Below are 27,031 nucleotides of genomic sequence, written 5' to 3' on the forward strand. Positions count from 1 at the left end.
ATGTGCTGGTTGGAATGGTATAAAGTCAATTTTAAATTCAGAAAAGTCAAATGATGATGGAGAAGAGGATGACGATTGTATGCAAAATAAACAAATAAAACTTAATAGAATAATTAAGGATATTACAGAATAACCAGATTGAAAATATTCTTGTGTTAGCAGGTCAAGTAAATCACAAGTAGTCATTAAATTAGTCATATCTCTTTCTAACAATTCATTATATCCATTTAAACAATTAGGTTGGCTATTTTTTATTCTTTCAACAACTTCTCGTTGAACAGCACGATAATGTCTAGCTTGCACAGTAAGCTTACTAATTTGGTTGTCTAGTTCTAAACCTTTATTGACATGATCATCTAAATATTTATATAATTTACTGAACAATGTTTCAAGTTGAGAAGCATAATTATCAAACTTTAGTGACGATAGTGATTTCGGAGGTACAGAGCCATGATCCATAAATTTTATAGCATTCTTCGTATACAAGACAATGTAAAGATTATTTGAATCACTATTCGTTTTACGTTTTCCACTAAGATTATTATGAAAAATGATCTCTTGTAAAATTGGCCAAAATGTTTCAGGATGATTACTTTGTAGCTTAAATTTGAATCTTTTATTATATTTAATTGAAATGTATACACATTGTTGATCATCATTATTCATTTGTTTCAAACCACAAAATGATACACATACGGTGAAATTATTTAGACTACTTTCATTAAAACAAGTAGCATCATTTTTAGGTAAGAAATTTGGTATTAAGTCTGATAAATATACATTTTTTAAATGATTATGAAACTTTGTTATCAGTTGAAAAACCAAAGAAAATTTCCCAGTGATTTGATTCTTATGTACAAAGGTGCTAGAAGCAAACAAGATTAATGGGAGCTTGATACAATTAGTAACACATTTTGTAATTGAATGAGAATTAAACGACATTGAATTATCAGTAGGGCAATTAATTTTTTCATTATTACTATTATTATCATTGTTCAAGGAAGTAAAAGTGTAATACAACATTAAAACAACATTCATATCTAATGGAAGTTGATTATTTGTTAATGATGATGTCCCATTTTCTCTATCAATAAACTTATTCACATTATAACATGTTAATGTATATGAATACTTATATGAATTATTATGATTGACTAAAACAAAATTATGACTATTTAATTCATTAGAAAAAATTTCTATATAATTAGGTTTTATTATAATTGGTGAACAAGAATGAATTAATAGATAAACAGAATGAAATTGTTCTATGGGGTATGTTTTTGGAAATTCAATATCAATATCAATAAAGCATAATTCATTCTCATTTATATTCAGTCGATTTGAATTTAAACGTATAGATGTTTTCAATTTTGGGAGAGAATCTTTTTCAAAATGAGTTTTTTTATTATTATTACTAGGGAATAATAAAGATGAATGAACTTTTATTAGCTGATCAATACGTTCATTTAGTTGATGCGTTTCTTCATCTAAAATTTCATTGTTCAATTGTGACTGATTAGGATATCTTTCATTTGAATAATTTTGATCATTTTGACTTGATTTCATGATATTTGGGACAACTAAATTAGATGGATCAGTGCCAAGATATGACAAAGTAATCCGTCCATTTCTATGAAGTACAACAATTAAACCAGATGAAAAATTTAGTCCAATAAATGGAAGTTTTTTACCGTAACATTTACTTAATTCCATTGTGAATATAGGCATAGATATATGAATTGTACCCAATGATAACAATGCGGACCATAAGAGTTGGGCACCCTAAAAGGTAAAGAAGACTATATCATTAATGTCTAGTAAATGACAAATAGGTTATTAGATAAAGATGGTAAATCTTTATCAACTGAGGTAGCTAGGTCAACTTTAATGTGTCCCTGACCACAACTTACCTCAACGCGCAATGTTTGCTGTAACCAGGTTATAAGAAAATTAAGAGTGATCAAGCTGAGACGTGATATTAGCCCACGAAGTCATTAACTGTCAGTTTCAGCCGTGTTCGTAGATGCGGACTACTTAGTTGGAGTCTAGGAGATTATGGAGACCCACGATTGAGGATGTTGGATAATATGGCCTTAGCTACCTTAGTTACACCAAACTTATGTTAAGAATTGAAGACACTAATAGCCAAACAAGTATTTTCCTTTCAATAACTTTACCTTTCACTGTCAAATATTATTTTGATGATAGGATGAAAGAAATGTGTTAAACAGTAGTCTTTTTGTTACTATGTTTATAATAAAAGCCCATGATATACATTAGCAAACCTGAGTATTCCTTAAAAATGACGGATTCGATCTCTTTATGCCAATTAAATAAAGTTCTATTTATAGAGGAAAAGGGGAAAAACCGAACATAAACCAGCAAAATTCAATTAAAATGCTTATGATTAATGGCTATGTGAGGCAGCCTGGTCAGGAAACACATATGCAAACAAAGACTGATCATCTGTGGTCCTTACTATCAACAGTGAGAAGATTCAAAAAAAACCTACAACTAAGGTAAAGTTCATTTCCCTAGCAGAAGCTAATGGAAATCCGGACTCAGTAGCCAAGTGGTTAGCGCGTTGGGCGTTTCAAGCTAAAAGAATGAGTATGATTCCGCAAGTGAACATCAGCACGAGTGCAGTTACATTCACCTGACAAGTCCCATTTAGGATTAAACGCGCATCCTGAAGTTTACTGCTAGCCACTAGCAAAACTTTGCCATCTGTTAGCGTTCGGGAAGAAAAATTTATGGATGAATTAAGAGGAATTTATTCACATACTCAATCAACTTTCTTTGATGATACAATATTGGATAACTTGATAGAGTAAATAGTGAAGATTTTATTATTAAATGAAATCGAGGTCAATTAGGTCCAAATTTCTTGCACAGTGAAATGAACAGTAATAATGACTACTGAAAAGTTGATAAAAATATAGTGAAGACCTTATCAAAGAACAACTGAACTGTTTATGCATGCAATACTGGTAACTACACCCAAAAATCCATTGATTCTAATTGCAATATCAAAGGATTAAAAAGTTACATGAAAACTAGAAAACAAAGGTCTAGAAAAGTGCACGAAAACTAGTAAATAAGGAATAAGTGATTGCTTTCCAAGATTGCAAGTTTATTCATTCATTTGGATTCGGACAGAAGAGTAAGTAAATCTTAATTCATCGCTACGCATGCAGTCCAAAAAAATTTTATTTCATAAATATCCAACACCAACTGAAATGTGTGGTTTTAAAGTAACTCGCCGAACGAAAGAGATGGGATAAAAAATAGTAGTAGAAGTGGAGGGATGGTTATGGATGGGTCTATTTCATTCAGTCTAAACAAAGGTAAAGCTGACAAGTCGCCAATATATCTGAAACAGATGGATGTAAAAACGCAGGATGTAAAAACGTAACATATCATTTTCAATTCCCGTACTGTACATGGGGGAGAACACTTGATTTAGTATACGAGTAAACAGTAAAAATATCAGCAGTTTCGAAAACACCATTGAGTAGTCAGAGGATGAAAAGAATTCGCTAGAACTAAGCATATCATTTACAGGGACATAATAAAATCCCTATCTAAAGCCTGCATCTATAACACTGAGACGTGTAATTTAGTCTCCAATCACAGGTTGTGATTCCCTTGAAGACACCAACAGAATCGTCTTCACTACGCCACACAGCTCAAACCAATAGCCAATGAACTCATGAACCAAGCTAGGATCTGATGGCGTATAAGTGTACTTCGATCAGTCCATGATATTATGTGAACATCCTCATGTGCAGAACCATCGTTATCAAGTAATAGAATTATGTGCTTGTAGTTTAGATTATGCTACTAATAAAGTTAAAAATGAACTTTAGTCAAAACTGAATAACTTATTTCATATCATTTCGTTTATCACGGTGATTATAAGAGGGTTTTACGTACATCTCAATTACTGGATTATATTAAAGTTTAGCCAATGATAATACTTCATATATATGAAATTTTGATGATTAGACATTATTGTGAGAAAATAATACACTTACTTTAAATACAAGTAGCTGATTTTTCTCTGTTGTTACCAGAAACCTTGGCAGCCACGAAACTTGACTTTGTACATTAGTAAACAATAAGTTCTCCAGTGAATTAACATTTACTTCTGAATAACCATATACACATAGTTGTTTGGATGGAATCTCAATACGCCGAGTAAACAATAAGGAACCAGTTTCTGAGATAAGGAAAATTCGTTTTCTGCCTAATGCAACTACATATGATAAGGGATAGTGTTTACTGGTTGTAAATTCTGAGTCAATTTCATCCATACACAATATAGGTTCTCCTAAAACAATCGACCAGTCTAATGAAATATTTTTATGACCAGTATATAATGTTTGCAAGTGTTTAATATTCGAAGACAGAAAACTAAAACAATATAATTTTATTGAAGCAGCTGTTATTAATGAATGGGTGGATTTTACAAATATTATAGGACCAGGTATTAGAATATTTGGTAAGGTTATTTGAAGTAATTCTCCATTTGCATTGAAAAAGTAAAGAGATGCGTCAAGCGTTTGAACACAAATGACATCTGTTTGAATTTGTTCAAAGAATTTGCCAAGAAGTAATGTGTATGAGTCCTTTTGAACGTTAAGTTTGAATGAAAGTGTTAACTTCCAAGATTCTAGTGAAAAAGTATCACTACAGCCTTGAAACGAATCATCAGACTTCGCAAAATCATAAACAGCTATCACTCGTGAATGCAAAACTGCTATCTGTTGATACTGACACATTTCCGTGACAAGATTACCACAATCTATACATAAAATAGGATGCTCGGTATTGTATTCAATGCACAAATCATTATAATTATGTAATTGATGGTCTGATTTTTCATTAACTGAAATTTCAGCAGCTCGAGGTAGAAAAATGGATAAAATACCAGAGGAAGTTCCAAATAAGATGAAATATTGAGATTTATGCAAATTGTGAAGAGGACTTAACTTCAAGCAAAATCCGTCCTCAAAATTTGTTGTGTGCAGCTGTGATGACCAAATTTCACAAGTTTTAAACAATGACATTAGTAATTATCTTGTAAATGGAAGGTGTACGATAAACAATATTCTCCGCATACTTCAGATTTTGATAAATATTTTAATGGGATTGTATTTTAAAATAGTTGAGTTTTTTCACTACAGTGAATAATTATCATTTAACTGAAAAAGATGAGGTCATTCAGTAAATTTATAAGTTGATATGAATGAAAAATTGTCCATTCAGTACAGGCATCTAAAGGAAGGTGTTGTGAAAGTATTATTGTTAATGACACTATCTAAATAAGCAAATAACTACGATAAATGAATATTAAACAATTATATATAAATTTCATATAACGGCTGAGATCGAAAGAGAAATTACCTCTATATAAAAGGTAATTAAATATATATAACTGATGTGTACAACTCAATAGTTAAACTATGTGAAAATGTAGATTCGTAAATCTCTTAGAGATCTAACACCAAACATTAAACAAAATATCGGTCAGAACAAGTGAACTGTAGATTTTATGCAGATGAAATCATGAACATTCTCAGAAAAATGGGATTATAACAAACGGAATAAATGAAACAAGGAAAATTTTGGTACTACATGAGAATAATGAGGAAAAATATAAAACAGTAGGTTAAAAAGTAATCACCAAGTAGAAAGGGAAAATCACTATAAGGTATAACCCTGGGTCAATTTGCTGATCAAATGATAAGTGTAAAATAGGTATTACCTTCCAAATAATTTTATTACCATAGTTGTATTGAAATAGTTAGGCAAATAATTCTAAAAATTACATTTATGGAACCACGACTGGGACATTTGATGAAAAGAATCAGAATACCAGTTAAGCAGAATCCAAATGAACTCGTGAACACAACGTTGTCTTTCATTATTTGGTCCAATTATTTCATACCTCTAGCGATTAGACAGCAGTATTACTTTATAGATAAGTTTGTTTCCAACCTTGTTACTAAGGGTAGTCAACAGTTTATTTATGAGTGAACAATATCACAGTTTATATAAATAATTTTCAAAAAAAATCCCGGGTTAGCACAGTGTGTAGATTATTTATCATGAAAATGATTAACGAGATCGATTTTCAATCACTAGGTAGCACATTTGAGTCTTGGACCATCCAATGATGTTTGAAACTTGACAAGCACAGGATACAACAGCTCTCACTGACGCATCGCAAACCTGACGTTAATAGTTAGACCAACATCATGAAGGACAAAAAATTACTCAGATTAACATGACCCTTCTGGCTTTCACCATATATAAATTGATCTCATCACTCACTCTACCACCAACACTTACACAACTACCCAGACACGTGAACTTATCTACTACCTCTAACGGCTCACTACCAACAGTGAGTACAGACACATACTCCTGTCAGTCTTGTAGATGTGCTTTGTACTGAGAAGCTGCTAAACACATGCCATACCTACGGACACTCATTGCCAACTGATTAAGTGAGGATTGCATGGCTTCAGTCACATCAACAGTAGGACAATATCATCCTCATACTCAACGTCGAAGGTTCCTCCTCCAAGTAACAGATACACACTATCACTCCCATCAGAGCTGTCTCCAGAACGTCATCGACAGTAAAGTGGAAGAGGTACCCCGCTAAGTACTTGTCTCCAGATGGAGCACTTGGAATTTATTCTTACTTTCCGTCTGCGACCTACTAGAAAATCCTTAGTCCATTTTAGAAGAGACCCGGCAATACCAAGGCTTTCCAACTTCAATAGCAGTCTATTAGTTGGCACCTTGTCAAAAGTTTTACTGAAGTCTATGTAGACAACATCCACTGAGTTTCCGTTGTCTATCGCCTTTATCCAAAACTCCCTTGCTATAAGGAGGTTCGTTGTACAAGACAGACCCTTTCTAAAACCATTTTGTTCTATGTTTAGCAAGCTATTGGTTTCCATGAATGCTATTATGGTCCGCTTGACTATTGTTTTCAATATTTTAACTACAACACTAATGAAGCTCACAGGTCTGTAGTTCGATGGAACTTGTCTTGGTCCTGTTTTATGTATGGGGGTGACGACTGCGTCCTTCCAGTCCATAGGTAACACACGTTGGTCAAGTGACATATTGAATATCACAGTCAGTGGGGCTGCGATATATTATGCAATATGTCTCAAGAATATGGGGGGTAGTTCATCTGGTCCTGTTGACTTTTTCATGTTTAAGGTGCTAAAAGCCTTAAGCACATCGTCTTGTTCAAAGTCTACGGTTAGAAAGTGGTCTGTTGACTCTTTATTTTGGTCTGGTTCTTTGTCTAGAGGAGGTTCCTGAGTGAAATCTGCCCCAATCATCTGCTACACATTCTGGACTGCGATATACTACAACTAATTCGAAATCTTGCCGTCTACATTTCAGCTTACATTGCGCCAGTTCACATGTCCCTGAAACATGTGCCACTGTCTCAGTTACTCTTATGGTTATGGCACTTTTCAGGTACAGAATAATCCCGCCCCCCTACGGTTTAATCTATCAGCCCTATTGGATAAAAAACCAGTCAACTGAATTTCATTATCTAATACTTCTGACGTTAACCAAGTTTCCGAGACAGCAATAACATCCGGTTTTTCTTTATCCATCATTGACTTGAGCTCCGCCATTTTATTTAGTAGGCTACGAGCATTTGTGTAGCATACCTTTAAGTCCGTGGAGAACTTTCCCTTACTACACAGAGTGGTTTGGGGATCGTTTTTTTCCAAACTTCTACAATTTGAAAACCCTCAAGAAGGAGGTTTCTTTCACCGTTTCGGCGACGCTCATTTATTTCCACTTCCGTAGCTCGTCTCTTAATACGATCAGCTAGGCTGAAATCCTCACGGACGTATATTCCGGATCCAATCAGTTTACGTGAGTTACCTAGATTAAGGTTCCTTTCTTCAACAGTGGTAAATGTAACCTTCAAGAGGCGGCTTTCCTGAGGACTTTCAGAATCCATCTTTTGTCCTATTCTATAAAGCTTACAAATACTAACTCCTGAAACTGTATCTGGGAGTAGTTTGCTTATTAAGAACTTAATATGACTGAGATCATGTTCAAATCTAGCCTTTGGTTCCTTATCGGAAGATTCTCTTAACTTATGAAAAATGACTGACCTCTCAGAGAGATCTGTCTTGACACGCAATGGAGTTTTTGTTTCTCATACCGTCTCTTCCAACGACTTGCTAACCAGCTGTGTTTCGCCTACAACTATTTTTCTTCTCGTTTCTTTTTCTCCGTACTGAAGTCCATTTACCATCACTCAGGACAGCCACACCGGGACTATTTGGAACGGTGACAGTTTTATCCGGGTTTTCAATCTCCACTAGAGGTGTATGACTACCGATATCAATATCAAGCGGCACTTCACTCCTCTTTAATGCTAGCAGAGATTTCACTTTCGCGTCAATCACAGTCGAGTGTTTATCGGGTCAGGTAGCAGCACGTACTACACTGAGACATTCTTCACGGTCAGTGCCCGTGTTATTAACGCAACCGCCATCGCATTCCTTACAGGCCCAAAGCCAATAGGCTCATAGCCTCCTGAATTAGTAACTTCTTATTTTTACAGCAAAGCATACAAAGCCAATGTGAGTTAGGCTTCGAGCATCTTTTGTATGCCGTAGGACTTAGACGTGTACACATCTTATGGTACAACTTTTTACATTCATCGCACTGCATTCATTTCTCAACGGGGAACAAGCGGTTTGGTTGCCCACATTTATAAGTCTCACTGACCATTATAATCTGATCAAAAAGGTTCGAAACATAATATGATCACAATGTGAACATGAGTGTCAGTCAATGAGTAAAAATAAGGTACCACAGGACAAAGTTTAGCAAAAATTTCAAACCTTAACCAAAGTACTTTTAGTTAAAGTAGACCAAGAGTGTTTTTTGATGCAACAAGTACAAAAAGCAAGGATAATCACGACAAGTACAAAAATCACTGCCCTTTTTGAAACGAGTGCAGTATTATTATTTGCTTTAGACTAGACTGCTCTGCGAATTCTTCGCCGGGATATCAACCCGACTAGTTCCAATTACAACACTTTAGTGATGCCCCCCAGAGTTTTTTAAAAGTTTCCTTGAAAATAGTGAGAGCTTTGACATAAAAAAAATTAACAATATGTCATCAAAAAGCTCACGTGTAACTAAGGTCAGTTCAACAGATTTATCTGAGTGTGGCAATAAAGAAAGAAGAATCACCGAATCTGTCGTTGGAAGTTAGTGACGAAATTGCTACTGATACGATGCGATCTGAAGTTATCACAAAGTGGAAATGCAGAAATTCCGAGGAATTAACAGTAATCCCGGCCAAAAACATACGAACACGTATGCAGCAGGAGCATATGACTTTAGTTTTTATCCAAAGCGTGCGAACACAAATGTGTTTTCAAACACCAAAAAAGTAAGAACAAACGCGTAAACCAAAAACATACCGAACACTTTGAAAAAGTACCGCACTCCAAATGTTAAAAGTGAGTCAGAAAATTCTTATTTCTTTTCTTAGCATTATGATACTAATATGAGTTATTTTCAACTTCTTATTACAATCACGTCATCCAATTGTGACACAAAATATTTGTTTGTTCGCTCAAAATATCATCATTTGTTGACTAAGTCTTAGCAACGTTTTGCAGAGGGTTATTAAATATTCATAAACAATTGATTTCATTTTTTACTAACGTGTGGTGATATCGAACTTCTAAGGGATTGGTAAATATTTTTAAATTGGTATTCAGTTTTCTTTTTCGTCACAGTCGGTCTTCAGTAATAAGGATAGGAGGTCTATCAACCTATATTATTCCTTGCAGTTTGTAATACTGTGGAGGTCCAATCTCGTTTTGAATATATTAGCAGAATGTGCTGATATTACGTGTTCCGTTAGATAATTCCAGTGATTCAATTGTTCTAACAGTTATCCATTATGAATACTGCTCAAAAATGACTTATTACTATTGATGACATGCACATGTTTAATAAACTATGTCAAACTAACTTATAATATCGACAAAGAATATGTTTTTTAAAACTGGTACATAATATTGTGTATTTTACTGCATCTTTTGGAGTTGCTTATGCTTAAATCACATAACTTATAAGTCCGTTTCTCTTTGGTAGTCTTTAGTATAGTTAACTTAGTGTGTTCCTCCTAGTCTTGAAATCGTTCACAGTTAAAAGATAAACAAGAGCTAAAAATAAGACTGACATACCTTCTTCAGGCTCAAACTCAAAGTACTGTAACAAAACTTATTTTTAACTTTTTTATTTGGATGTTGCTGCCGTTTTTGAACTAGAATTTACCCGGTAACGAAAGGTAACGACCCTCATTTTCAACTTCACTCATCTCCCATTCCGAACAATGAGTGAATGGTACATTCATAGATGACTGTTAATCATTCGAGTTCACTTGCATTCCTCCTACCACTTTCACTTTTATAAATCATATGCAAACTTTAGTAAATTTACATTGGTTTACATAAGTGATTTGATTTTTACTATGCTAGTCAAATTATTTTCTTCAAGTAGCCTGCATATAAATCTGACCCGTTACATCGGGGAACACAATGACGTTCTTTTTAACAGAATCCTGAAAGTGTTTCAAGATACGCGAATGGTAATGGAATTGTTAAAATCGTATAACAACCCTCTTTTTGTTGTCTTCAAGGACACAAAATTACAAAAGACAAGAGACTTAAGGTAAAGATTTCCTTAGAAACCAAAAATATACTTCATTTTATTAACACGTTTGATTATTTTTACAAACCTGAACTAAAAACCCTAGTAAAAAGCTATAAGTTATCCTTAAAAAAGCTTACTCCACTATGCGAACTTGTTGTTTTTAGACATGTATGAGTCGTAACATGAAAAATGACGAATACAAACTTTTTCCCATAAACCTTAACTGTACTTGTTCTTCTACGTTGTATTCAAATCTACAACCAAGAACGGCTGCGTAGTTTCATATGAGTTTCATCGATTTCTTATAGTTAAGTTCGACTTCTCTAAATCTACGTCTCCGACAGTTTCTTGACTGGATCTTTTTTTTGTCAATTTATCAGACGCAAATTTTCCATCCGAATAGATCCGATCTTCTTTACCCATAAATTTTATACCTAGTAGCTTATATTTACGTAAAGGTTTTGATTTGTTTACATTGTTTACAAAATAGTACCGTATTGGTCTCAACAGTTATAAGTGTCGGGTCATAATACGCCTTATATTTTTTAGTTTAACCGTATCGGATCGTTCAACACTGCTAGCTGTTATTATTTTGTCTCTCAGCAGCAAATTAGTAAGACAACCTAGATAGCAGAGCTTAATACCGTAAGTCACAATAAATGCTGTGCCAACCATAAATTTAAAACCCATGGAAATAAAAGGAAACCGAGCTTTTCACTCATCCGCTAAATTTTAAAGAAACTGTTTGTTTTCACAGCCTTAGAAAATTCACAAGGCGATCCTTCCATAAAGTCAATAATAAAGATAGATTAGGAGAACAGTAAATAGTTACAGAAAGCAAATGAATTATATAAAAGTCAGTAAAAGTCAGTACACTCATAGGCTAAGTGTAGGAAAATCTAAATTCGTAAATAGATTTTTTCTCGGAATTTCTCGACCATGCAGAGATAACACAAAATTTCACATAATCTTGATCTTGTAATTAGGGGCATATTAAAGGTGAGGTACTGTAGATCCATAACAAGTGATTCCATCGGCGTTTCAAAATCCACAGATTTAAAAACGAACTTCTCTCCATGTCGTGTATTTTAACTTCAGTTGAACTTTTGAAACTGTTGCCTAAGTAAGACATTGTTTACCATTGTTACTGTTCACTAGAATTTTTAAGTGTTTGCTGTTGTCTGATACTGATACTCAACCGTTTCCCCACTTGATTTCATCAATGAATGGTCCTGTAGCTGGTTTGCATCCATTCAAAGTTTTAAGGTTGAAAAAACCGGAGTTTTTTCACAAAATTATAATAATTTTTACAAAACCTCTTCAAGAAGAATGAAACGCATGAAGTTTATTCTGTACAGATACAAAATTCGTCGTTACAACTAAAATTCAGGTGCGTGGTTTCAATGTTATAATCAGCATAGAATTTAAAATAAACACATTCTAGTACTTGCAATTTTTCAGACATCTGAATCAGAAAGCAACTCTGCCTGTAGCTCTTCTAGGGCTACTCTCAGTCCCGAGCTCACACAACGGGGGAGGGTTGAGTATGGGGTCAGCAGTCCCATCCCATACAAAACAATCTTGCTAAAAAAACGCTAATCAGAGCAAACATATTAAACCGTTTAAAATCTGTCCTCCAAGTAGAAGGGAGAACTATGACGCCTCATGATGAAAGGAGAGATTCATTGAAAGTCACGGAACCAATACCTCTTCTAACAACCAAAGCAACAAATGATATAGATACATAGGATGTTCAGACAATGTGGGAGACCGGGAGGACCAGTCAAGTAGCAACGAAATAAGGAGATATAAATTGGCAGCACTGGGAATCAGCGAAACCCATCGGACCCAAGCTGGACAGAGAAGGCTAGATATGGGAGAGATGCTGCTGTACTCTGGTAACAAAGAAGATGCTTCCCACACTCAGGGAGTTGCTCTAATGGTGTCCAAAAAGGCAAGGAAAGCATTCATTGAACGAAAATCTCATACATCCAGGATCATCAAAGCATAGTTCGAAAGAAAGAAGTGGAAAACAGCAATGAGTGCTATCCAATGTTATGCACCCACCAATTATAGCAATGACGACGATAAATACCAGATCCACGAGAGACTTCAGTCTATCAGGAAACTACCTGGTCATCCTGATCGAAAACCTGAACTTCAAAATCGGAATGGACAACACCGGATATGAAAATATCATGGGAAGGTATAGACTGACTGAGAGACAGGGACGAGAATGGTGATAGAGTTGCAAATTTATGTGAATTCAACAAAATGGTTATAGGTGTCACAATATTTTCACGCAAACGCATATTCAAAGCTACATGGATCTCAAAGAATCACACTACAGAGAATTAGGTCTAGCATATTTACATCAGTAAAAAAAATCAAAAGGACATTGGAAGATGTGAGAACCAGGGGAGAAGCTGACATAGCTTCGCATCACCACCTGGTTGTTGTCGAGATAAAACTGAAGCTGAAGAACCATTGGACAACCGGACAAACAGCATTACAAGGGTTTAATACAGCCTTTCTTTAACATACTGACAAACTCAACGAATTCAAACTAACTCTCAACAACACGCTCTAAGCCTTACAGGACCTACTGAAGGAAGAAAAAACTACTGTGGATGGCAATTGGAAATAGATCAAAGAAGCACTAAATTCATCGCTTCAGAAGGTTCTGGGCCGCAAGAGGCACTATCATGATGAGTGGATCTCTATAGAAACCCTGGCCAAGACTCAAGGAAGGCAGAACAAGAAAACAACAATTAACAACGGTCAAACAAGAGCGGCGAAAGTCAAGGCACAGACTGAATACATTGAAGCAAACAGTCAAGTGAAGAGGGGCAGTAAAACTGACTAGTATAAATACATGGAAGACCCAGAAACGACAGAGGAAAAATCTCTAAGAGAAGGAAATATCAAACAACGATATGACACAACGAAGAAACTGGCAGGGAAATATAGTACATCAGAGAAACCGGTTAAGGGCAGAGAAGGCAAGCCGATCATTGAAATTTAAGGACAGAGGAATAGATGGGTAGGCTACTTTGAAGAACTATTGCAGAGATCAGCCTCACTGAATCCACCGGATATCGGAACAGCACACATACCTTCCTACAGATGTCACCCCACCAACGATCGAAGAAATCAGGATGGCCATTAGACAAATCAAGGGTGGGATAGCAACAGGACCTGACATTATGCCAGACGAAGCACTGATGTCAGACATACAAAAAGCTGCAAGCATGAGCCACGTTCTATTCAGGAAAATGTGGAAGGAAGAACAAATGCCGACAGACTGGAAAGAAGAATAGCTCATCAAGATACCAAAGATAGAAGATTTGAGCAAGTGTGAAAACTACAGAGGCATCACACTGCTATCAGTACAATGAAAGATTTTCAACAGATTGTTGCCAAACCGGATCAAGGATTCATTAGACGTCCAACTTCGAGATCAATAGGCTGGATCTTGTGATGAAATGTCGTGCACTGACCAAATCGCGACACAACGGATCATCTTTGAACAATCAGTTGACTGGAACTCACCACTATACATCAACTTCCTGACTATGAGAAGGCGTCCGTTACAACTTGTGGCCTTGTGCCCAATTAATATATAACATAATAATACAGCCAATTAGAGAACAGTGAATTATCGATCGAAGAAATGACTCCTAAAACCCGTACGAGCGGTTTAAAGTCCTTATCGGTCCTTCTTTCTGCCTAACCCTGCCTGTTAAGGCCAGAACACCAATCTCAGCCTCCACGATATGAATCATGTATTTTAAACATGCTGGATTTATATACAAAGCAAACAGACCACATCGCATCACAAAATAGAAAACAATATTTGTACAAGATCTAACCAAAAGTGGCTGTGAATGTGGGAAACTGTAATTAGTAGACTGGGCATAACTCAAGGATGGTAAATCATGTAATAACAGTCTATGGGTCAAAATAAAGATTATTATAAGAGGGACATGAATGTGTGTAATTTAGCTACTTAATAACTATAAAGTAAAAATATATGTACCATGTTGGTTCATAAATAGTTCTCAAAAGTTGCCATTCATAAGTCTCTTCAGGATATAACAGTGTTTGGCAGTGTGGATAGGCGAACCTTATGGAACCTTCTTTGACACTATGGTGTACCTGAGAAGATCGTCAACGTCATATAGAATTCATACGACGGACTACAGTGCGAAGTGGTGCATGGGAGACAGCTAACAGAGGCATTGCAAGTAAGGACCGGAGTCAGACAAGGCTGCTTACTCCCTCCTTCCTCTTTCTTCTGGTGGTTGACTGAAATATGAAGACCTCGACATGTGAGTAGAGGCACGGAATACAATGGATAGTTTGGATGAAACTAGACGATTTCGACTTCGAAGATGACCTAATTCTTCTATCCCATGTACACCGATAAGTGCAGGTCAAGACAACTAGTGTGGCAGGAGACTCTACATCAGTAGGCCTCAACATACACAAAGGAAAAAGCGAAATCCCCAAATACAACACGGACGACACCAACCAAATCACACTTGATGGAGAAACTCTGGAAGATGTGGGATCTTTCTCGTACCAGAGAAGTATAATTGATGAACAAAGAGGATGTGATGCAGACGTAATGGCGAGGATTGGCAAAGCAACAACAGCATTCCTACAGCTGAAGTACATATGGAACTCAAAGCAACTGTTTAACAATATCAAAGTCACAATCTTCAATACAGATGCCAAACAGTTCTACTGTACAGGGCTGAAACTTGGAGAACTATCACAACCGTCATCAAGAGAGTACAAGTATTAATAAACAATTGTCTACACAAGATACTCAATGTCCGCTGGTCGAATACCATCAGCAACAGATTACTCTGGGAGAGAACAAACCAGTTTCCATCCGAAGAGGAAATTAATGAAAGTCAGTGGAGGTGGAATTCTGAAAGGAAAAGGAAAAAAAGAAGACCAAAGAACACACTGAGTCGGGAATCGGAAGCAGACATTGAAAAGGATGATTATCAACTGGAATGGACTGGAAAGGGTTGCCCAGGACAGAGGTGGATTGAGAATGCTGGTGGACGGCCCGTGGTCCTCTAAGAAGGGTAACAAGAGTAAGTAAGTAAGAATCACAAGACAAAAAATCGCAACGGTTCGTGAGGCTACGTTGGAGAGATACTTCTAATGTGACCATCTTTGTTATTAAAAAATTAGTGATTAACGTTTATCACTTCGACATTTCAATTTAACATGTATTCTTAAAGTGCTTCTAAATATTTAAGTATTGTTACATCTTATTGGACTCAAATCATATTTCATGAGATTCTTTTCTACTGTCTCATAAATGTCATCAAAATATCACCTGAGTTGAAATTTATGACTCTAAGCTAACATTAAATTTGACTCGTAATATTTAGTTTCTTGCCATTATATATGCTATTATTATAGCACATATTGTTTCTATGATTAATAACGATATCTCTGAACAAACAGTTATGTGTGAAGAAGTTAGGAGAGGAAAAAGTTACCTCTAGCAATATGTCCATGATCAGATCGAACAAAGTGGATGAAGCGAATATTTTGTTTTGAATTGTGAATGAAACTTAAGTTCTATTTACTTTATAAAGTAGACTTTGTTTATCTATTATTAATTATTAAATTTACAAATCCCTTTACCATATATATTTCACTTGATTTTGCCAATCTGACATCATTACATTTAGGACCTCATTATAAATCTCACTAGAATATCCCTTAACTTTAAGATCAACTTTAGTCTACATACTACTCGTAAGTAACCATTATCAACAGTGAAAATTCATTTGTATGATAGACACAAATTAGTTATCTGAAATAATTCACACTTAAGATGTCCAAAACGTAATAAACAATATTGTGTCATAAGGTACAAATAATTGCTGGTCGTTGGTTTGATTACGTTTTATGGGTCAGAAAACAAAAAAACTATGCACTAGGTTTAATTACTTTCATGTACATAATCGAAATTGTTTTGAAAATGGTTTAAGAAAATTATCTTTACATTCAATAATTAATAATCGTTTAATATCAGAAGGGGTTTTTGTGGATATTATAGTAATTTTAATAGTTGAGATCATTAGTCAATTGAAGCTTAGTCAGTCAGTCAGTAACAACGTAGAACTGCGTGCGTAAGTACATCACTTCGAGTTGCCACACCACGTTAGCACAGAGATGCAGTGGTCGATTCAAATCCCGTAATGGTAGAGGTGGTAAGAGTATAAGCAGTTATTCAATGAGTATAATCCAGTGAAATAAATTTGGAAAGAGAAAAAAGAAAGGGACATGAAGAATTCAGAAGATTAGAACTTGGGAGAACACAAAGAGTGGATGCACCTGCGCCATTGCAAACGATCTTGAGCCATTTCATTCAGGGTCTCTAACCATCAGTTGCTATCATCTCGCGGTCCCAAACCGGGTAGTCTACACCTACCAACATGACTCAGTTCACTTGTCAGTGACTTCATGGACTTGTGCCATGTTTTGGTCTGGCCGCCTCTAGCTTTCTTCCAACCTACGTCGAGGCAGTCGGTGGTTGGGCATACGTTACACGTGTCCCAGCCATCTCAACTGATGAAGTCGTGACACTTCATATATATATATATATATATATATATATATATATATATATAAACATTAGCCAGTTGTAAGGCAAACTACGTAAGAAATCCATTTGGCTTAACTTTTATGTCATGCTATAATAGCGCTCTGGTTGATACTTAACCACAATTTTTTTGAAAGTCTCAGATGAATCAGTTAATTTGTTGGAGCTTCTGTTAGTTCACATTCTCTGTTTTCTGCTTTGAATCTACTTTGGAAAGAAAAAATGAAAATAATATATTTATGTACTTGTCATTTCTGGAAACAAATCTGTATTATTATTATCAACGTATTTAGTTACATTTAAACCATGTCTTTATAAAAAGTAACTAAATTTTGCTCTCAAAATGAGCTAACTCCATAATTTTCTGAATTGTGTTCACAGTACAAACCTAAGAAACTGAAATATGGGGATACAAATAAACCATATCATTATCTACTTTAGTTGAACAAGTTACGTACATAACGATCACTTCTTTTTGTTTCCCCTTATTATTTCCAGAAAGTCTTGTATAGTCTCTGATCTGTTACATAAACATCAGTGACGTCCGTTAACATCCTAACCTAAACATTTAGGAATGGTCAGCACTCTACTTACTTAGTTACTTACGCCTGTTACCCTTCATGAAGCATAGGCCCCCGACCAGGTTTCTTCAACTATTTCTGTCCAGAGCTCTCCTTTCGAGTTCCCAAATGTTACTCATCCTTTTCATGTCTGTCTCAATCCCCAGAGTAATGTCTTCCAAGGTTTACCTCTTTTCCAATTGCCATCAGGACCTTAGGTTACGGTTTGCCTCATGCAGCGGTTTGGCGATTTTTGAAGCGTGTGTCCTATCCTTATCCTAATATTCTCTCTAACTGGAGACTTATTCTTTCCCTGTCATAGTGGGTTGTCGCTGATCAAGTAGTCACTCAGTCCAATTAAGTTAAAGTACAGTCTACACTTGGTTAGCTCGTAGTTTACAAATCCTAACCATACTACAATGTAGGTTTCTTAGGTCGTGATCCAAATAATCTAAACTCTATCGAATTACTGTCTATATTATTGCAGTTTTCTGAGACTGATGTTTTATTCAAACTTCTATTAATTCTATTATGCAGTTAGACCACATGCGAATTCAAATAACCGAAAATGAACTAGCTAATATTTACGGAATTACGTTTTAAATTTATTACCATATAATAAGACTAAGTTTAGTTACCTTTTCATTAAGTTATCTGATGAATATACCCATTTAGTTAACAGCCAGAGAAACCAACAAAACAAGGTAAAACTGTACTTTACATGTTTAAACACTGAAACAGTATAAATAAGATATAAAAACAAACCAAATGAAGAGATATGAAATAATATCAACAAAACAGTTATGAAATAATTAGAAACAAAACACAAACTAATTATGTTACTATGATCATATATTTTTTTCGAAAACATGAAATGATCAGTCATAATCACTATGGATTTATCCACAATTGTAAGCATTCAAACACTGTCTCATTCATCAAATTTAAACAGTATGTATCCATAGTAGTTAATGTGAAAATCAATTTGCTTGGTAATATCCTGAAAAAAAATATTGAAATAATATATGTACTTTACTACTACCATATATAATATAGGTAGGTAAATTTTTAAAAAAAAATAAACACACCCTATTTTATTTACATGTAGTCCAATTAGTCACACTAGGTTCATGTTGTGGTTATGCCTGATTCTTACCTAGCTGAAATTCGTAATTTACATTGCCTTTCTTACTACTTTATACACATACACTTCACTTTCTTTCTCTCTCTCTCTCTTTCTCTACTGCATTCATTCCATCACTTCGCTTTTTAGTATATCGATCAATTGTTGAATAAATCAATGACTATAGTAGAATATGAATAAAACATGATCAGAAAAAGATATTAGGTAGACAGAAATATGTAACACTATAAAAAAGGGATACAATATATTAAAATTGCTACTAGAATGATTATAGAGGGAAAAAAGAAGAGAGGGAAAAGAAAAGTGGAGAGAAACCTTACTTAGCAACTATGAAGTAAAAAAAAAGTTTATTGATTCACAAATGAAATATAAATGTTCATTAATCTCTTCTCATTAACTTTCAAAGATTCTATTTAATGTATGCTAACAAGTTGAGTGGTGTGATTAAAGATTTCTTTGGATATTTTGAAGGTAATTTTTAAAACGAAATAAAGATTTGATCTTTTTCTAAAAAAACACTAAAATTTAAAGATGAGGTTGGATGAGGTTAGTTTTAATTTTACTGAGGTTTGGAATGTGAAACATCGAGTTCTCAACTAATGACTTAAAGACATTGTGTTTTTTTGATGGATCTCAATTTCCTGAGCTTTAATACTATGCGTCACCTGAGGAATTTCAACCTAAGATCGTATAGTTGTCAAGTTTGGCCTTGATTAGGTCGATTATTAATCAAAGTTATATTTCAGTAATAAATAATATCAACTTTTTAGAGGTGTTAAACAAATACAAAACAACTTTTATTGTAAAGTTTAGGATTTTTTTATTCTTAATGGTTAGAACTGAATTGATTTATCGTTAATGTGCATTTCTGGCTCTTCAACTCTACGCATATGGTAATTATACATTAAAATGAGAGTTAGCAATGTAGTTCAGATAATTCCGTTGATTCAAGCTGATTTATTAGAAACTTAATTTCTTTTATAAAACCTGAAATACTTTGGAAAAATGTTGTTAATAAATTGAAATGACCGGGCTAATTTTCTTAATCCTTTATGAACTGTTCAATAGAACACATTTTTACCCTCAGTCGTGAAGGAAGGATGAGTTTATGAAATTCAAGCTTTCGTAATCACTTAATGCCTAACCAATAATCAGGATAGGACAAGTATGTTTAATGTTTGATAGTGTCTATATTGTATCTAGTCACTCATAACACTAAAAACTTTGTAAATTGATCGATAAAATCCAATCAATGGTTACCAACCAAGGATCAATTAGAATACAGTAATGTTCAATTTGGAATGTGATCTTTTAAACATATTTCTAGGTTATATTTTCAGATATTAAATATGATATGATTACTGGGACATAGAGTGTTCATTAAAAATCAGTGAATTAGTTTTATCTGAGGTCCACCTATAACTATGAAAATTTAACATTAAACTTGATTATAGTAACACGAATTGTTGACGGTGAAAGTTGACTATTCGTCATCGATTGACCCTCAATATTTTTTTCTCAATCAGATAATTAATCTACTAATTATCACAACTGTAAAAGAGTTTCAGTTCATTTGGAAGAACATAACTCTGAAGTTAGTATGTTGGTTATTATAACAAACTCTCAAGATCACTAATGATCTATACAATAAAAGTTGACGAGTCAGATGACTTTGTGTTAAAGATTGCCATGTATTTTATCTTAATAAAAGTATATATGTTACTAATTATATTGCTGAAAGTCAACCTTTCTTACCATTAAAAATATCAATGTGTTCAGGTTGTTATTTCAGAGTTGAACAGGTTGATGATTATTAAAATGTATAGTTAGAACAGATTTAAATAACTTTAGTTAGTAATTAGCCAAATTTTAAAAATAGAGCGTCTTTTCTAGTTTAATACCTTTAATCTGTTGAAGAACAAACTGATTATTTAAATAATCATGAACTTTGTCGATACGGATTTCTTGGCAGTTGATTTTCGATAAACCCTAATTTTTCCGATTACTGCTTATACTCTTACCACCTCTACCACTACGGGATTTGAATCGACAACTGCATCTCTGTACTAATGTGGTGTGGCAACTCGAAGTGATGTACTTACGCACGCAGTTCTACGTTGTTACTGACTGATTTCCGATACAATTTTCAAATGAATAATAGACATGTTGATAATATGGATAAAACTCTGAGGTCTGATGCAATACGAAATGGGTTTGAACCTCAATACTAATGTTAATACTGGGTTGTAAAAAACACTAAACAGAATAGTTCGATATTTATCTAAAAACTCTTCCCCTTGATTCCACTGATAGACTTTATCCAAAAAAGATATAATTAATTTGTAGTACGATGGAAAGTCGAGGCATTTACTCGAGTGACCAATGCGGCAACAGAACATGATTAAATACATATTTAAATATCAGCAATAGAAAACGGTCAATTAAATGATTGATTTGCTCTTGTTTTTCTACTAATTTATCGAAAGAAATGACAATTATTTAGATTTTCATGTTTCTAAAAAAGAATTACTGAAAATAAGTGTTCCTTCAGGAAACCTTATGAATAACCCATTTCAATCAACATATTATGTATAAGCTCTAATTCCTTGTTTGTTGTATCGACTGAGTATATCTTCGCAGCTCTATTTGCAAGACGTTTGACTAGGTTTCTCTTATAATGAAAGGGTACAGAGCTCAAGAAATGTGTGTACTGGCTTGATAAGGAACTTGTCTTGCAAATAGAGCTGTGAAGAAAAGCTCAGTCGATAAAATAAATAAAGAATTAAGGCTTATATATCTGTTGATTGAAATGGGTTGTCCATAAGGTTTCTTAAAGAAACACTCGCATGTAACAAACAAGAAAATAGCGATATTAACGGCTAGTACGAAACCTCTCTTCCTGAAGCTGCAATTCAATGGAGATATAGCTGGTGATGTGATACGTGATAGACTGACTAGAGCAGTTTAGAGAACGTTCAATGCAGTCAACCTCTGTCTATCGTACTGGACCCGATCTATGGTGATTCCTCAACTAAAGGATAAGTTACTTGGTTATGCCACTTCTATGTGTATCCACGAATTCAGCTGCTCCTGCAGAGAAAGCTATATTAGGTGCACTATCAGACAACTAAGCCAAAGAGTTAGTGAACACCTCCCTTCGTGGTTAGGAAAAGGTACTGTCAATACCGTACGCAGCTCGGTTCTATCACACTTGATCGATAGCAGTCATGTAGCAGCCAGAAGTTTCTTATCGTATTCCTACTGGTTTTCCTTATAGGGTTAGATATCGTCTCTTACACATAGCAGAAGCTGTAGAAATTCGAGCCAACAATCCAAGCCTTTGTGTTCATAAGAAATTTGTAACAATATTATCTCTCTCTTGGCCTTAATAAATGATTTTATTTATTATCAGAAGGGATTTTGTGGAGAATTTTAGAAATTTCAGTGGTTTAAATCATGAATCGTGTATGCGCACTGCTGAAGAGTCCTATACTAGAACGAAATGGCCGTTCCGTGCTTCCAAGTTTTCCATGGTGGTCTAGCTTCAACTGACTCATGATTTCAACTATTGAGATTTTATTTATTATTATTTTTCATACTCTCTTCACCCCCTCCCACCCTTCTCTCTCTTTTTTCTCAAATATACGCTTCACGGTCCAATTATCTGAATACTTTTTATCATTTAGGAATGTTATTTCAGTGTCTAAAGTTTTTTCTAATCATTGACCTACTTCCCATTATGTAACATTGATTCAAGCCTTTATTATTCTTATCACAACTAGTACACCCGTCATCACACTACCAATTCATATTTTTAATTATTTATGTTTTCTATTCCACCGTAATCATTGACCCATAAGCTGCCTTGATTGGTTTATTAATTTCATATATGCATATAAATATTACTGTATATTAGAGTAAAACCTGATAACGATTTAATCGAAAATAATTTTGTTCGCTTATATATGTTGTTCTAATTCAAAATATGGGAATTTTTCAAATTAATAATTTACAAAGCTTATACATATTATGGTTTTAAAGAAATTTAATTGTTTAATTTATAGGAAACTAACTGTATTGTATTTAGTTAGGTAAATGTTTTGAATTTATGTGTATGGATGGACTGATATTATCAGGTTATGATTTGTCACGATGAATACTTCAGTACTTGAGTTGTTTTATGAATAATAATTTTAATTTGGAGTTAATTAGTGCTTAATATCTTGGTCGATAGGATTCGATCTACGCCAAGAAGAACCTGACGTACATGACATTGATCATCACCCAGTAATCAATCAATTGTAAATATATCTCAGTCCTATGGAAGATCAGTCACGGGCCAGATAGCTCAGTGGTAGCGTCTCTGACTATGACACGAGATCAAATCTGTCAGGAGGCATCAGCCCCCTCAAGATTAAAGGCACACCTTGCTGACGAGTACCAAGTAGCACGAGACTTAAGTCCAGGGTTTCCTGTTAACTACCTTCAACCACTATCTTAGCTTAATATCTTATTGACATATATTTGTTGTGTAGAGGCAGTAGTTTGTACTTGATTGCAGATAGCGCTAATGGGAAGATCAGCGAGACCAAGTTCTTCGAACCAATCTAAACCTATAAGGTTGAGCGGAGAATCGGTGATGTAGCACGTCCCATTGAAGGTTGTATCTCTGAATGAAATGCAGCAATAGAGTTCACCATGAGGGCGGAGATGTCCCCCACGGGCACTGACGGCTGTGTGAGAGGATGGTTTGATGGGAGGTTGGCCCAAGGTCCGCCAAGTCTTCTTCGACAGAATAGTGACATCTGATGCAGTATCTAACTGCAACCGAACTGGCTGACCATTGATTGAGAGGGTCATAAATTTGTTTCGAATAGCGACATGAGTGTGGAAGACTGCTACTAAACTCCTTTATGAGGTAATCGGCTTTTTGGGAAAACGACGCTGCGTCTGTGCGTTTCGACGGTTATTGGATCGGTTGGATTTGCAAAAGCCGCTTTTATGACCAGCTTTCTGACAGTGATCGCTCACATGCTGTTTGAATGGACAAAACTTCACATAATGCCAGGCTCCACAGTACCATCATGGCGAGGGGGGCTTCTTCTGAGCCGGTTTGGAGTGATTAGAGACAGAAATAGAACTCGAGGTTGTCGATCTCAAAGATTTTTTGTGGTGCTGAACAGCATGAACTTCGGAACCACTCTGGCCTCCAGATTGAACCAAAGTGGTGTCACACTGCAGATTGATGATGCGTTGGTACTCGTCTATGATCTCATTGAGTGTCAGTGTTGGGTCTTGTTCAAGGCAGTTAAGCAACCGAGTTCTGATGTCGGAGAATTTGGGTGATTGAAGACTGCATATTAGTACTAGGGGCTTGAATTGATCTTCAGTGAGGGGTCCGAGCTTGAACCGTTCGCACTCACGGTTGAAAACGCCGATGTGGGTCAAGAAGTTATCGGACTCATTCATGACCAGTTTTAAGCAGCGATATCGAGTATTGAAAAGTGAATGATGATCACCAAAAAGTTGGCTAAGAGAGTGAATAGTGACGTCGAAGGAACGGTCACGTGGGTTCTGTGGTAGAATGAAGTTGCAATACTTGTCCAGCTCGGATGGACCAAGTTTCCGAAGGAGAAGACGCACCTTCCACGAACCATCTCTGTCATCAAAGCCAACTTTGAAAAAGTCTTCATAACGCCTGAACCAAGTATCAAATGTAATATTGGCGTCAAGATCACAAAGAAATTCTGAAATACCACTGGTAATACCATCAACTGATTGAAGGATTGTCGGTGTAATTGGGACTCGAGAAGATATCTGCGCCTGAGTAATCATCCCCATCAGCTTTTGCCGTTTTTCGAACAGTTTTTCTAATTTGGCTGGATCCATAGTTAGTCACCAACTTGTTTGCTAAATCATCGTCGTCAAATTATTGTGGATCGTGGGGTGGCTACTCTAATTTCTACCGACTGACCAACTTCAGATATCCCAGTACTACCCCAATACTGTTCTCCAATCTCCAATATGTCAGAACACGAACCGTAGACGAAAATTGTTTATCGGGTCAGGAGAAGAATGAGAACAATAATTTACAGACAAATGCATATTTTTACAGTTAGGACTACCGTGAATATTGACCAATAGGAAAATAACACCATTTCACGTTCAAGAATAGCATTAGACTTAACAGGATAATTTTTGGGATATTTTTCTGACTATCCCAACAATATTATTTTATTCTTCTTTGGAATATCACTGTTTAAATGATATTCTATTCAACTATGATAATTAAACAGTTTAAAATGAAACCCTTGTTGACTTATTTTCAGTAATCCCTTTTTTTTAGAAATATGATAATTTAATTCATTGTAATTTCTTTCAATAAATTAGTTGAAATATAAGAGTAAATCAATCATTTAATTATTTAAACTCGACCAAATCAAATTAAATTAAAGTTTTATAATGACACATTAAATGATACTGGAGATAAACACTGATTCAAACAGTTATTTTTTTCTATTGAACAGAAATTATGTAGCCATGGTGATTGATTTTTTGTCGTTGATTGTTTTAAAGAAAAGTAATCAAATGCACAGATTACAAAAGAACTATTTTCAAATAATTGTAAATTTGTTTATAACATTAATGGAAATTTTATAGAATAAGAAATTAATTTTAATAATGAATAAAGATCAGTAAGAACCAATAACTACATCATTGTTTTGTCGTAGTTTAATATATAAGAGTAATGTGCAAATACCAGCCAACCTGGAATAGATTTTATAGTTTTTATATTTTATAAGAAAAGTAGAATATTTGTAAATAAAGTGTTCACATCAAAGGAGCACATTGTCTTTGTCTTTATATTTATGTCCTTTAAGCAATTAATTAATTCAAATGAGTCAGTCAATGAATACTTACAATATTGATTTCGGGTCGTGTTTAATACTTTTGTAAGCCATTTAGCAAAGTTTTGTGTAGGCGACCGACACATTGATAGAATTGGACGTAGAGGGGGGTATTAGGCTTATGAATTTTTGGTAATCCATATAAATTAGGATATGCCGAACCCATAGGTTTTAATAAATGAAACTCATCCTTGTTAACAACCTTACTAAATGGCTTACAAAAGTATTAAACACGATCCGAAATCAATATTGTAAGTATTCATTGACTGACTCATTTGAATTAATTAATTACTTAAAGGACATAAATAAAAAGTAGAATAATTTAATCTCTGTAATGTATTTCTAAGATTAAGGTTTTTGTAGACAGAGAAAACATATTATTTTGGAAACTAATTGTTTAAATATAATTATTTTTGCAAGATGAATTCATGAAGTACATTGGCCAGCATTGTTTTATCTATTCAACTAACATTTTCATTTATCTAACATAAAGCATTATATATACATTGTAGAAGTAGTAAGTCTATTAAAGTTCGATAGTGGTTAGTATGGAATATAAGATGAGCATTACGTTCTGTTTTGGACTCGTCAATCGGATATACCTACATTCTCACCTAATACCTTTCACTTCAAACATCAATTGAGTTCAAATAGCTATAAGCTTGTAAAACGGGTATGAATTTTATTACAATATTAAGGCTATCCACCTAGAATACACATATTCTAATAGAGATCTCAACATTAACAATAGAGAAATCAAATAGTTCTATAAGAGAGGAAGTATATGTTTTATGTATTGTCATTTATAAAGAATTTCAAAATTCCCAGTATTTGTAAATAATTGTTTTTATTTAATTGCATGCAAGTATATACTGTAGAATCTCATTAAATGTTAATAATTATTATCCTTATTTTTAAATAATTCCTACCAAGAACAATTACTTTAGTTTTGTTTTATTTATGTGTTAATAATAGATATCCTTGAACTTTTAATCTTCTCTGTTTCACATAATACTTTCATTTCAATAATCATGTTATTATTTAT

General features: G+C 34.6%; 2 protein-coding genes across 2 annotated transcripts in view; one reads left to right on the forward strand and one right to left on the reverse strand.

Annotated features, from left to right (window-relative positions):
- Positions 1–9,421, reverse strand: BBS9_2 (Protein PTHB1; the record flags this gene model as incomplete). The annotated part of the gene is made up of 3 exons (XM_012939165.3): positions 9,201–9,421; positions 4,038–5,280; positions 1–1,782 (listed from the first exon to the last, which is right to left on the reverse strand). Coding segments are annotated over exons 2-3 (2,817 nt in total), but the record flags the coding sequence as incomplete, so codon positions are not given.
- Positions 9,422–9,675: 254 nt separating this feature from the next.
- MDM1 (Intermediate filament protein) overlaps positions 9,676–27,031 on the forward strand; it is a 29,256-nt gene continuing 11,900 nt past the window's right edge. Inside the window, exon 1 of the mRNA XM_012939166.2 lies at positions 9,676–9,771. The gene's annotated coding sequence lies outside the window, so the exon portion shown is untranslated. The remainder of the gene's footprint in view (positions 9,772–27,031) is intronic.

The sequence above is a fragment of the Schistosoma haematobium genome, chromosome 1, assembly GCF_000699445.3.
Source record: "Schistosoma haematobium chromosome 1, whole genome shotgun sequence".
Lineage (NCBI taxonomy): Eukaryota > Metazoa > Platyhelminthes > Trematoda > Strigeidida > Schistosomatidae > Schistosoma > Schistosoma haematobium.